Here is a 14,709-nt window from a genome sequence, read left to right as displayed (position 1 = left end):
TCATATTTGCATCGAGATTCATGCCCGATCAAGATAATTTTTGGTGATATATCAATAGTAGACAAACAAAAAATCTAATAGTTTGATTATTATTTGGAGCATATGTTTTGTATATATATATTGAAATGTTAGATTTCAGAACATAAATTTTATGTAAGTGATAACAGATTCAAGAACTACAATAACAATATTCAAATATTTTCCTTCTAAATTAGGTAGCACTAGGAATTGATAATGATTAGGTGCAAGCTTGAACTTTTTTTTTTTGCTTCACGGGACAATTCACAGCCAAAATTTTTTTTAATTCAATGTCAAATTTGAAAAAGTATATGATAAATTTTAGGGTTTTCTAAAAAATGTAGATGAACTTTATATTTTTTTTACCAAAAAAAAAAAAAAAACTTTCTATTTTTTTTGATAAAAATTAAATTAGTTTTTCATAAAATATGAGTTTTATAAAATAAGTTATCTAAATACACATTAATAAAATAATAATAATAAAAAACAGAAAAAAAAAATGGTTGCGCAAAATTTACAGAAAACTGCCGCGACCAGGCGGGCTTCAAAGACTCCGGGCCACTCGCAGATCTCCGATAAAATTGGTCTCCTAACCTTCAAAACGCCCAAAGAAACCCTAGCTTCCCTCTCTTACCATTAATGCCTATCCCCATCTCCTCCTCTTTCTCTGCACCACATATAAATCCACCCTCCTTCAATGTCCGTCACCTCCTCGTCCGACGACGCCGACGATTGCACCACCGACTCGAACCTCGAACGCGTCGAAATCGTCCTCCCCAGCGGCGACTTCTATACCGGCCAATGGTCTGATGGCGTCCCCCATGGCCTCGGAAAGTACCTCTGGACCGACGGATGTATGTACGAAGGTGAGTGGTGGCACGGGCGCACCATGGGCCGCGGCAAATTCTCATGGCCGTCCGGCGCCACCTATGAAGGCTTGTTCAAATCCGGGTTCATGGACGGTTATGGTACGTACACTGGTGCCTGTGGCCAGACTTACCGCGGCTCTTGGTCGCTTAATCTTAAACACGGTCAAGGTCACATATCGTTTGCGAATGGAGATTCGTATGATGGGGAGTGGCGTGCGGGGGTACAGGAAGGGAGGGGAAGATATGTTTGGAAATCGGGGAGTGAATATGTTGGAACTTGGCATGGTGGAACATTTCATGGAGTAGGATTGCTTACTTGGACGTCGGGGAATCAGTATGATGGCCTATGGGAGGATGGTGCTCCTCATGGAAGAGGCAACTTCAGGTAAAGAACTTAGTTCAAGTGTCTTTTTAGATTTTGAATGATTTCAGGGGAAACGAGAGGATTTCTTTCAACTTTCGGTCAAAAATCAATAGTTATCACCCAAAATTTACAATTTTTGATTGAAACTTAGCTGAAACTTTCGAGCATAAGCGAAGTTTTTTTAGAATATTGTCACGGTGGTCCTACTAGATTTTATATGGTATAATTTGGGCCCCAATTAGATATGTTTTTGCATATATTACATATTATTAAAATATATAATAATAAAGAATAAGTGAAATTAAAACTAAAATTGAATTGCAAAATCAAAGAAACAATTGAAATAAAAACTGTTGTGACATCTAAACCGAAATTTATTTTTAATACCTTGAGTCACATTAAAGAATTGACGATGAGTACTCTGCAATTCTTCATAAAGGACAAGACCATTTATATGAACTATAATATGCTTATATAAAATTGCAAAATAATTCTTTGTTCCATATAAGCTAGAAGTTGATTCTATAAAAATTAAAATATAAGTTTTCTTGCATTATAAGACAACACTTAAATTATTATTTTTTTGTAAGAAAAAATTGACCCTCTTGTTAATTATGGAGAATTATCATATTTTTTGTGAATATTTGTATTGTATTTTTTATCATTATTTCTATGAAGAAAAAATTATATATGTATGATCCAATGAGTAACAAGAGATAGTAAAAGATAAAAAAGTTTGATGGTTGTTACTATTACATTATTATTTTTCCATTTCTCTATCTCTTTCTTGTTGCAGGAGAAAGTGTATTGTGTAGCACTTCATAAATATTTGTTCTTGAGGTATTGAGTCAATTCAGACCGTCCAAATGTGAGGGAGTGGTAGAGTTGTTATTTTGAAGAACAATTCAAATGTTTTTTTTAATATTGAGGGAGTTTAAATTTGCATAATTACTCAATACTCTTTTATAATGATTAGATTCTCTATAACTATCATAATGAATTTACCTTGTGTAGTGACCCATCCATGTCAACTAATGTATTTTGGATGATTGAGATTAATACTATCCAAAGTTTTAAAATTATTCTAGTTTTGAAAAAAAGTTAATCTTAAACATTCAAAGTGGATTCGATAATTAGAATGGATAATTGCACTATGGTAAATAAAGAGTATTTGAATCCCTTTTACAATAACTACTAATTTATTTATTTTTCTCTTTAGGTGGGCTGATGGAAGTTTTTATATTGGGATATGGACTGGCATTGGTGTTGGGCAGCAGAAGGGAGTTTACTTCCCCTCATTGTCAGTATCCACTCCAGTGGCCCGTGATCCTCGTGAGGCGATTGCCAATGAACTTGTCGAGTGTCATATTTCTCCAGTTGAAACAATTTCAATCCTCCCCTCTGAGAAGACACTCAACTGGATAGGGGTTGAGGCAGATTTCTTACAAAGGCAGGCATTATGGAGATCAACGATGCCCATTAAGGTGATGCCAGGGCAGTATGGATCAGTAGATGCGTCCACAACAACTATGATGACGAGACAATCAGATGGATATGCGATGATAAATAGGATGACAGGGTTTGATAGGATGCTACTTTGGGAATCTGATGATGATGGGAATGAGAGGATCATACCAACAAGACAATGTGAAGGAAAGGAGTTTTTATCAGATGCAAATAAGATGATGAGCAGAGGTGGAGAGACATCAGTGGCATCGAGAACGAATAAAATTCCTCAGAGGATTAGGTGGGTTGCTAAGGATATGAAGAAACAAGGGGAAACTATCTCGAGAGGGCACAAGAATTATGAGCTCATGCTCAATCTTCAGTTAGGGATCAGGTACGCTTCATAGAGTGATGTTTCATTTTTCAAATAGATTTATAATTAAAATAAAGCTACATTAATTGCCATTAATTGATTTTTAAATTATCTTTCTAAAATTTTTAAATAGGTAGATGATTTATTAAAACATATAAAGACTTGTTGAATATAAAATTTTATTAGATATATTATTTGTTCTCAAACTAAGATATTTTATCCAAATATATCTGTTTTAATCCATCCTTACTTGTATTTGATGCGAGATCTTTTTGCTCATGTACAAGATATTTTATAAGGTGTTTGATATCGTCATTAGATTTTTTATTTTATTTTAATTATGAATATTTTTTTATATCATTAATTGCTGTTCTAATACTTCATGATGGAGAGTATTTATAAAATTACAAGGATTCCTATGACCCATTAGCCACCTATTAACTACCTAATGCCCATAACTTACGTATGGAGTATCATACCCAGAATAACCTACTAACCCAATCATAAAGAATCTATTATTATTATTGACCCTATTAATTTATTTTGGGAGTATAACATTCATCTAGTTGTTATATATCAGTTTGACACGAGAACAATGGTACCTAATTTTGGAGCCTAGCTTTGATGCTTGTGTTTGTCGATGAAACAGAGTGTTACGGAACCGGCCTAGGAGGGGCCGGCTGAATCGGTCTAGTTGGGACTGGTTCAAGTGTATCGCAGGCAGACTCCAAGCGGGCGGAACCTGGAAGGGGGTGGGGGTCTCATGGGGCACAATTACTATTTTTAAACAGTAATTAGGAGAGAAATTTGAATGAGATCTAGGGTGTGATTTGGGGCTCTAAGCTTTGGCAGAGATTGTGGAGAGTTTTCCTTCCTCTCGAATTGAAGGAAATTGTATCTTGTTTTGTTTCTTCTTGTTGCTATTTGAATCAAAGAGTTTTCTTAATTGGTGTTTCTTCTCTCACTACGAAGGTTCTTGCATTGTTCTTGCTGATTTCTCCTTGAAATCAACCATTTTTCTCACTGTTTTTGTCGATTCTTGGTTGATTTGCTTTCGAATTCAAGTATTACCCTTGTGGTTACTTGCGAACTTAAGTACATCCAATCACCGAGTTTCAACCTAGAGGTCAATTTTTCATAATATTGATGCAATGCTGCCAAAAATATTATTCACAGAAAATTGAGGCATGAACTAAGTTTGAGATGATAATTCAATCAGTTGAGCTTTGATGTTTGAACATTGATTATTTTGTATTTTTTTCTGAGATTGTTATAATTTTATAACTTGCTTTGTTCTTTGATATGTGGACATAGATATGCTGTTGGTAAGCAAGCTATTGATACCTCACTTGATTTGAAAGCTGCGGCGTTTGATCCGAAGGAAAAGGTTTGGACAAGATTTCCACCTGAAGGATCGAAACACACACCTCCTCACCAATGCTGTGACTTTCGGTGGAAAGATTATTGCCCTTTGGTTTTCAGGTCAGGATATATTAATTTGTTTTTCTTTGAACAAATTTTGCTAAAGAGTATCAATTGTTAATGCTGAATATGCTCCATTATCTCTTGGTTGTTCAGGACCCTTCGCAAACTCTTTAATCTTGACCCTGGTGATTATATGATCTCTATTTGTGGGAATGATGCCCTAAGGGAATTATCTTCCCCTGGTAAAAGTGGAAGTTTCTTTTACTTGACCAATGATGATAAATACATGATCAAGACAATGAAGAAGTCTGAAGTTAAGGTTAGCTCATTTTTCCCTTCCCTCAACCACCTATCTTTTCACGTGAAGGCATTTCTTTTACTGCTTAATTAAATCAATTTATGGTCCACAGGTTCTCCTCAGAATGCTTCCCGCTTATTATAACCATGTTCGTACATTTGAGAATACTCTAGTGACCAAGTTCTTTGGTCTACACTGTGTCAAGTTAACTGGCGCCATTCAAAAAAAGGTAGGGGCTAAATAAAAATGCTATATTTGATAAGCCATACCACATTTGTGTGTCTACAATTACAAAACTTGTGATGAATCTTAGTGCTTTATACCTTATTAATGTACCACGTGATTAGGTTCGCTTTATTATAATGGGAAACCTCTTCTGCACTGAGTACTCCATTCATAAGAGATTTGATTTGAAAGGATCCTCCTTAGGGCGCACAATTGATAAGCCAGAGGAAGAAATTGATGAGGCGACAATATTAAAAGATCTAGATCTTAACTTTATCTTTCGCTTGCAACGATCGTGGTTTCAGGAGTTCTGCAGGTAGCCAAATATTGAATATAACATCCTTTCATTGTTCCCAAGAAATTTCTTTCTCATTCTCGACTTGAATATTGTATGATTTTTTTCTAAGTCTTACTAAGAATATAATTGACATTGGTTTTTATTCTTCGTATGTCTTTTTGGTAGGCAATTAGCTAGAGACTGTGACTTCCTTGAGCAGGAAAGGATCATGGACTACAGTCTTTTAATCGGTGTGCACTTTAGAGATGTATCAATATCTCAAGGTGCGCAGTGCCATCTTCATAGGGTTAATTTGAATTTGAATAATTTATATTCATTTTACTAGTAAATTTTATGATTTTCTGTAATTTGTTTCACCTTGTTTGTAGAAACTCAAGAGAGCAAGAAAGAAGCAACACCTAGACTTTCAAAAATTGACATGGATCAGTTTCTTTGTGATCCAACTCGGTACACTCCTATAACTGAAGCTCAATTTTCATTAATTTCATTAGACTGTAGTTTTGATCATTTCTTTTCACATATAACAAAAATTTTGCATAAACTTTTCTATGAATAATGTTGAAAAACATAGGAGAAGAATAGTTCATTTCTCATATTTCAATGAATAGAAAAAGGTATAATATTATACTAAATTGTAAGTCTAAAATAGAAAGAAAGCTAAGGAATAAAATTAGCTCATAAACATCCCAATATATAGGGAAAATTATGTGTCAAATTAACATAATTATATGTAATAACTTGAGGAGAATGCTCCAGATAATTCCTTTCCTAATTAAGAGGCAAGCTTTTAGGCAGCACACCCTTGTCGAGCTGGAAGGCTAGTGAAAGTAGTAATTGTTGACCTGTACAACTGGCGTATGTGCAAATAGCTACAACTGACATGCTACTGGCTGGCTGGTTTCTTAAAATCTTTCTGTTTGAGTTGTGCATGACAACAATTGAAAATAAGGGTCCTGAGCAACCAAGATATAAATGATGTAGCATACTCAGCATTAACAACTGATACTCTTTTGCAAAATTTATTCAAAGAAAAACAAATTAATATATCCTCACCTGAAAACCAAAGTGCAGTAATGTTTCCACCGAAAGTCACAACATGGATGAGGAGGTGTGTGTTACGATCCTTCAGGTGGAAACCTTGTCCAAACTTTTTTCTTCGGATCAAACGCCGCAACTTTCAAATCAAGTGAGGTATCAATAGCTTGCTTACCAACAGCATATCTATGTCCACATATCAAAGAACAAAGCAAGTTATAAAATTATAACAATCTCAGAAAAAAATACAAAATAATCAATGTTCAAACATCAAAGCTCAATTGATTGAATTAGCATCTCAAACTTAGTTCATGCCTCAGTTTTCTGTGAATAATATTTTTGGCAGCATTGCATCAATATTATGAAAAATTGGCCTCTAGGTTGAAACTCGGTGATAGGAAGTACTTGAGTTCGCAAGTAACCACAATGGTAATACTCGAGTTCACAAGCAAACCAATCAAGAATTGGCAAAAACAGTGAGAAAAATGGCTGATTCCAAGGAGAAATCAGCATGAACAATGCAAGAATTTTCGTAGATGAGAGAAGAAACACCAATGAAACTCTTTGATTCAAATAACAACAAAGAGAAACAAAGCAAGATACAATTTCCTTCAAATCGAGAGGAAGGAAAACTCTCCACAATCTCTAGCAAAGCTTAGATCCCCAAATCATACCCTAGATCTCAAGAATTTCAGCAAAATTTCAAGATGCCCTAACCCTAACCTCCCCAAGACTAATTAAAGCTAAAGGAAGTTTACAAATACCTAAACATCCCCTCTCATTTAAATTTCCCTCCTAATTACTATTTAAAAACAGCAATTGGGACCCATGAGACCCCCACCCCCCTTCTAGGTTCCGCACGCTTGGAGTTCGCCTGCGATACACTTGAACCAGTCCTTACTGAACCGGTTCAGCCGGCCCCTCCAAAACTAGGTACCATTGTTCTCGTTTCAAACTAATATATAACAACTAGATAAATGTCATACTCTCAAGATAAATTAATAGGGTCAATAATAATAATAATGGGTTCTTTAGGATTGGGTTAGTAGGTTATAATGAGTATGATACTCCATACGTAAGTAATGGGCATTAGATAGTTAATAGGTGACTAATGGGTCATAGGAATCCTTGTAATTTTATAAATGCTCTCCATCATGAAGTATTAAAATATCAATCAATGAAATAAAATAGCAAGTTCTCTTATAATCCTAGTTCTTTCTCCCCACTCCCAATTTTTTAAGTTGTAGGTATCCTCAAATCTGATATTTATCATGCATATCAATGGCACTCGTGTTCAACTTTCATGTGCTCGGCCTCATCTCCCTCCTAATTGATGCTAGATCCATCCACATCTTCCCCGCTCCATCTCTTCAGCCTATTCCAAATACTGCTTATAATAAAAAATAAAAAAATAAATAAATAAGATCTCAACCTCATTAATTTCATTGTATTGTTTCCATCTTATTCATGGACAAACCCTTCATAGGCGCTCTTAGGTCCAATCCACCACCAAACCATGTCCAAATTTCACGCTCGTCATAACTTTTGGCCTATCATGATCTCGTCTGCACTCCTAACTAATGCATCACTCCATGAGCACTGAAGCCTCACTGTCAGTTCCAATGTGACGAAACCCATATCTATCTTCCCCATCTTGGGGGCTTCATGATTTGCTCATCCTCGAGCTATTCTACAAACGACTTACTTGATTTTCCATGTCCTAGCCTCCACCTCGCCCCTAACCGTGTCGATGACCCAAATGTATAAACCCCAAGCCACAATTACATTAGTTGGCCACTTGCGCATCTCTCGCACTGAATCTCATGACTTTTACCTCCCATCCCTTTGTTGACGCCCTTTTAAGATTCAACCAAACCTAACAGCACTTCATTTATATATGGTTTATTCGAACTTAAGGGCAAGTTTGATTTTGAAGGGGCGCATAGTTATAAGGTTAATAATGGGTGACTTTTGATTGGGTAAGTCAATCATTATAGTCATGATAATTCGTAAGTAAATAGTGGTATTAGGTAATTAATAGGTGTTTCATGAGTTCAAAGAAGTCTTTCTAATTCTATAAAAACTCTATGTTAAGGAGTATCGAGCATCAATCAATGAAATAAAAAAGCCTCTTCTCGTAAGATTATAGTTCCTTATTCACCCCTCCTAAGTTTTGGAGTTGCAAGCTTCCTCAAATTTCATTTATTGTGATCCTTGCAATTTGTTTGTATGATAAATATACACACAAAAGTGGGACCACATTAACATTCATAAATGTGGTCAAATTAAAATTTGACAATTAATGATATAAAAAAAATTTTTCATAACTAAAAAAGAAATCTTATGCCGATATCAAACACCTTATAAAATATCTTGTACATGAGCTAAAAGATCTCGTATCAAATACAAGTAAGGATGGATCAAAACAGATATATTTGGATAAAAGATCTTAGTTTGAGAACAAATAATATATCTAATAAAATTTATATTCAATAAGTCTTTATATTTAAACAAAACATTTTTTGTTTGAATTAAATATCTTATTTTTTAATAAAACATCCACTTATTCTAAAGTTTTAGAGAGATAATTTAAAAATCACTTGATGGTAATTAATGTAGCTTTATTTTAATTATAAATCTATTTGAAGAATGAAACATCACTCTATGAAGCATACTTGATCCCTACCCTAACTGAAGATTGAGCATGAGCTCATAATTCTTGTGCCCTCTCGAGATAGTTTCCCCTTGTTTCTTCATATTCTTAGCAACCCACCTAATTCTCTGGGGACTTTTATTCGTTCTCGATGCCACCGATGTCTCTCCACCTATGCTCGTCATCTTATTTGCATCTGATAAAAACTCCCTTACCTCATATTTTCTTGTTGATATGATCCCCTCATTCCCATCATCATCAGATTCCCAAAGCAGCATCCTATCAAACCCTGCCATCCTATTCATCATCGCATGTCCATCTGGTTGCCTCGTCATCATCGTTGTTGTGGACGCATCTACTAATCTATACCTCCCTGGCATCACCTTAATGGGCATCGTTGATCTCCATAGTGCCTGCCTTTGTAAGAAATCTGCCTCAACCCCTATCCAGTTGAGTGTCTTCTCAGAGGGGAGGATTGAAATTGTTTCAACTGGGGAAATATGACACTCGACAAGTTCATTGGCAATCGACTCACGAGGATCACGGGCCACTGGAGTGGATACTGACACTGAGGAGAAGTTAACCCCCTTCTGCTGCCTAACACCAATGCTTGTCCATATCCCAATATATAAACTCCCATCAGCCCACCTGAAGAAAAAAAAATGAATTATTAGTTCTTGTAAAAGAGATTCAGATACTATTTATTTACCATAGTGCAATTATCCATTCTAATTATCGAATTCACTTTGGATGGTTAAGATTTTAACTTTTTTCAAAACTAGAGTAATTTTAAAACTTTGGATAGTATTAATCTCAATCATCCAAAGCACATTGGATGACATGGATGGTTCACTGCACAAGGTAAATTCATTATGATAGTTATAGAAAATCTAATTCTTATAAAAAAGTATTAAGTAATTATGCAAATTTCAACTCCCTCAATATAAAAAAACATTTGAATTGTTTTTCAAAATAGCAACTCTACCACTCCCTCACATTTGGACTGTCTGAATTGGACTCAATACCTCGAGAACAAATATTTATAAAGTGCTACACAATACCCTTTCTCCTACAACAAGAAAGAGATAGAGAAATAGAAAAACAATAATGTAATAGTGACAACCATCAAACTTTTTTATCTTTTACTCTCTCGTATTACTCATTGGATCATACATATATAATTTTTTCGTCATAGAAATAGTCATGAGAAATACAATATACCTATTCACAAAAAGCATAATATTTTTCCATAATTAATAAGAGGACCAATTTTTTCTTACAAAAATTAATAATTTAAGTGTTGTCTTATAATGCAAGAAAACTTATATTTTAATTTTTTTAGAATCAACTTCTAGGTTATATGGAACAATGAATTATCTTGCAATTTTATATAAGCATATTATAGTTCATATAAATTGTCTTGTCCTTTATGAAGAATTGCCGTGTACTCCTCATCAATTCTTTAATGTGACTCAAGGTATTAAAAATAAATTTCTGTTTAGATGTCACAACAATTTTTATTTCAATTGTTTCTTTGATTTTGCAATTCAATTTTGGATTTAATTTCACTTATTCTTTATTATTATATATTTCTAAAAATATGCAAAAACATATTTAATTGGGGCCTAAATTATACCATATAAAATCTAGTAGGACTACCGTGACAATATTCTAAAAAAGCTTCGCTTATGCTCGAAAGGTTTAGCTAAGTTTCAATAAAAAATTATAAATTTGGGGTGATAACTATTGATTTTTGACCGAAAGTTGAAAGAAATCCTCTCGTTTCCCTTGAAATCATTCAAAACCGAAAACGACACTTGGACTGAAGCTCAATTTTCATTAATTTCATTAGACTGTAGTTTTGATCATTTCTTTTCACATATAACAAAAATTCTGCATAAACGTTTCTATGAATAATGTTGAAAACCATAGGAGAAGAATAGTTCATTTCTCATTTTTCAATGAATAGAAAAAGATATAATATTATACTAAATTGTAAGTCTAAAATAGAAAGAAAGCTAAGGAATAAAATTAGCTCATAAACATCCCAATATATAAGGAAAATTAGGTGTCAAATTAACATAATTATATGTAATAACTTGAGGAGAATGCACCAGATAATTCCTTTCCTAATTAAGAGGCAAGCTTTAAGGCAGCACACCCTTGTCGAGCTGGAAGGCTGGTGAAAGTAGTAGTTGTTGACCTGTACAACTCGCGTATGTGCAAATAGCTGCAGCTGACATGCTACTCGCTGGCTGGTTTCTTGAAATTTTTTTGCTTGAATTGTGCAGGACAACAATTGAAAATATTTTTGGAATTAATGGTGTGTTGATTGTAATTTCCAAAGGTGCTTCCTAATTTCTTAGAGCGATAGTTGAAATTTTCATGGCTCTTAATATTGATTTCAAGATTTTCCCCCCTCCCCTGCAAGCTCGGAATACATGTTGATTGTTCAAAGCTCAGAAATAATATTACCGAATTAATATTGATTGGGAGTTTTAGTAAGGATATCAACAGTTTGTTGTTTTGTTGGAGTGTATGTGTAGCTAATTTGGATAAATTCTTATTCAAAATTTCCCTATAAAGTGTACATCAATTCCGGTGTCCTTAGTCAGATTATGGTGGAGATAATTATTAGCAATGCTAATAAAACATGATTGTTACAACTCAATATCATTTGTCATGTAGTGAAATTTTTTAAATCTTCCATGAGATGTTTAAGCCACATACATATACAAATTCTATGGCCCATGATGCCGAATTTCACCTAACCACTGCTTTGAGCAACAATAAGTTATTTTTTGCTTCTCCACGTGATTAAATTTGTCCACATAAATGAGTAATAACTAAATATAAATTTATGATTAATTACAAATTCTACCTAATTTGTGTTAGTGAAGATTTATATATTTGTGTTGGTCCTTGAAGAATAGCCCTTTTCCTAGTGTCCATTTAAGATACCTTAGTATCCTATATACATCATCCAAGAGCTATTTTGTGGGATTGTAAATAAACGAATTAACAATACTGACAAGAAAAGAAATATTAGGTCTAATTTGGGGTATGTAGTTAACTTACGTACTAACAATTGGTACCCATCTTTGTCGATAGGAATTGAATATGTTACGGCTACTGCCTCCAGAGAGCTTGACGAGCCGGTCCGGCTGGGTTTGGAACAAGAGGGGGGGACCAGGGAGGGGCGGCCAAATAGCTGGATTCGTCTCCCCTTGTGGGGCTCAGCAAGTATTTAATTCATTATATTAGGAGAGGAATTTGGGGGGGGGATTAATTAGGAAAATATTTCCTAATTGAATTCAAATTTGAGAGGGAGTTTTGTAAGGAAAGAAATATGTTTTCGGGGGAAATAGGAGAGCCTATTTATAGTTGATTATAGGACTTGTTTTGATTATTATGTGATTTGATTTTTGTTGTAGTTTTCTTTATTTGAGGGCTTCCTAGTGGCGTCTAGATTGAGTGGGAGAGACTATCTACCTCTCTAATTGTAGATCGTTGTATCTTGCTTTGGTATTGAAGAATTAATACAAGATTCATTCATGGAATCTCAATTTACTGCTGTTTTTATTATTGTTTCTTGCTGATTTCACATTCAAGGTGTATCAAATTAGTATCAAAGCTGTGTCCTAGACCAAAATTGCAGCTCTCCTTGCTGAAATCTGCTACATAATTCCTTCTCTTTGCTGATACAGGACCGTTCATCGCTGTATTTTGCTATTTTTTGTGATTTAGAACCTAGATCTGTGAATGAAAGCAAAGAAGATGGAGGTGTTGGAAGGAGAGATGGAACAATTCAAGGCTGAGATGGAGAAAAATATGCCAGAATGGATGGAAGGTTTACAACGGTGGAAGGAAGGCTATCATCCATAGAAACCCGAATGAAAAACCGATTGGAGAACATGGAAGGTATGATGAGGAAATTAATCAAGATGCAGCCAAAGGCTTCACGGACTAGTCTTAGGCATGATCCAAAAAGAAAGAGACTTTAGGAGGACAGTAATGAAGTAGAGATGATTTTTTCTCAAGAACCACCCCAAAGGGCTCCGATGGGAGGTGCATCAAGGTATCTCGAAAAAGGGGATGGATGGAGAGGGGAGGCCGAAGCCTTTTGGAGACCCACTTTGCCATGAGGAACGATGGGTCAGAGGAAGCAACGGTTTGGCCGAACTATGGGGTTCAAATCAGCCAAGGGAGGAAGATAGAGAATCATATCATCACTTCACGGGTGGAACTAATAGAGGAAGAAACCATTGGGGTATGGAGGCCATATCAAGGAAGTTAAAAATGTCGGTCTTTGAAAGGGAAGACACTCAGGATTAGGTGTATCTAGTAGAGCACTACTTTGCTATCAATTGGCTGACTGAAGGGGAGAAACTCATGGCGGTGGGTATATACTTGGAGGGGAAAACCCTAACTTAGTTTCAGTGGAGGGAGGCTATATAACCTATTTGATTTGTGGGGGGAATTGAAGGATTGCTTATTGGAACGTTTTCAAGCCATTCAGGAAGGAGACCTTCACGAGCAGTTCTATGACTTAACATAAAAGGGGACCGTTATGGAGTATCAGGAGAAACTTGAGCTACTGCCAGGAGGAATGAGGGGAATTCTGAGGAAGTGTTGGAAGGAAATTTCATGAAAGGTCTTAAGGAAGACATACGAGCAAAGCTCAGGCTGTTGAGGCCTAAAGGTTTGAGGGAGACGATGGAGCTGACACAAATAGTGGAGGAGAAATATCAGAGGGAGAAGACTAGCCGGAACAACACAATGGGAGAGTCTTACAAGAGTTCCTCTACGACCCTGATACCAAGGACCTAGACGGTATCATTTCAGAGAGAAGTCCTGAAGGGAAGAGCATTGTAATTCATCATGGAGTCAATTTCAAGTGCCTCATAGAAGCAGAGGTACATGATAGACGAGCAAAAGAGTTTAAGCTTCAGGTGTGATAAGAGATTTACACCGGGGCATAGGTGCAAGAATCGAGCCCTTCAGGTCTTGATGGTCTATGAAGGGGAGGAGGAGAGCAGGGACGAGCTTGAGGATGCCATTAAAGAGGCGGAGCAATTGTATTTAAATGTGGTGGAAATGTCCTTGAATCCTGTGGTGGGATTCACCCCAAATCACACCATGAAGGTAAGGTGTGGAGAAGTGTTCTTGAATTTTCCCTATATTTAATTTAGGAGATATTTAAAGATATTGAATAAATAAGTTATTACAATATAAATTCAATAGTAATTTCCATGATCTTTAAATTTAATACCAGAGATATTTAAAGATTTTGTCAATAATTTCAATTTAAAGATCTTGAATAAAAAATTCAAGCCATCGGTAGATTTAATTTAGAAGATATTTAAAGATCTTGTCAATTAAATTTGTACTTTGATTATCAATTTTCAAATAAAAAAGTCATACTACCATCAAATTTTGATTTTTTGCATTTTATCACGAATTTGACTGAGATCAGATTATTGTGAGTTTGTACAGAAGGTTATGGATATTAATTTATTATGATTATTATGATTTTATTATGTTTACAATAAGATGGTAAGTTTAAAGAAAGTCTTTAGCAAACAATTTGTATGGAGAAATTAAATCCTACGAAGTGCATTCTTTGTACTAAAATCTCTTGTAAGATGAAGATTAATAAGGGAAAAAAATTCTTTAGATATTGTTAGTAAAATGAATATGATGAT

The 14,709-nt window shown here is 35.0% G+C and overlaps 1 protein-coding gene across 2 annotated transcripts in view; it reads left to right on the top strand.

The window, feature by feature from the left end:
• The first annotated feature begins 514 nt into the window (after positions 1-514).
• Positions 515-14,709, top strand: part of LOC110101634 (phosphatidylinositol 4-phosphate 5-kinase 6) — a 37,858-nt gene continuing 23,663 nt past the window's right edge. For both annotated transcript variants that reach the window (XM_020829609.2, XM_028697599.1), the window contains exons 1-8: positions 515-1,272; positions 2,471-3,091; positions 4,385-4,552; positions 4,649-4,814; positions 4,906-5,022; positions 5,141-5,334; positions 5,482-5,579; positions 5,685-5,763. In XM_020829609.2, the coding sequence (XP_020685268.2) occupies positions 716-1,272; positions 2,471-3,091; positions 4,385-4,552; positions 4,649-4,814; positions 4,906-5,022; positions 5,141-5,334; positions 5,482-5,579; positions 5,685-5,763 (2,000 nt within the window). In that variant the 5' untranslated portion in view covers positions 515-715. The remainder of the gene's footprint in view (positions 1,273-2,470; positions 3,092-4,384; positions 4,553-4,648; positions 4,815-4,905; positions 5,023-5,140; positions 5,335-5,481; positions 5,580-5,684; positions 5,764-14,709) is intronic.

Source organism: Dendrobium catenatum, unplaced genomic scaffold (genome assembly GCF_001605985.2).
Source record: "Dendrobium catenatum unplaced genomic scaffold, ASM160598v2 fragScaff_scaffold_976, whole genome shotgun sequence".
Taxonomy (NCBI): Eukaryota; Viridiplantae; Streptophyta; class Magnoliopsida; order Asparagales; family Orchidaceae; genus Dendrobium; species Dendrobium catenatum.
This window is presented reverse-complemented; position numbering and strand designations above follow the sequence as displayed.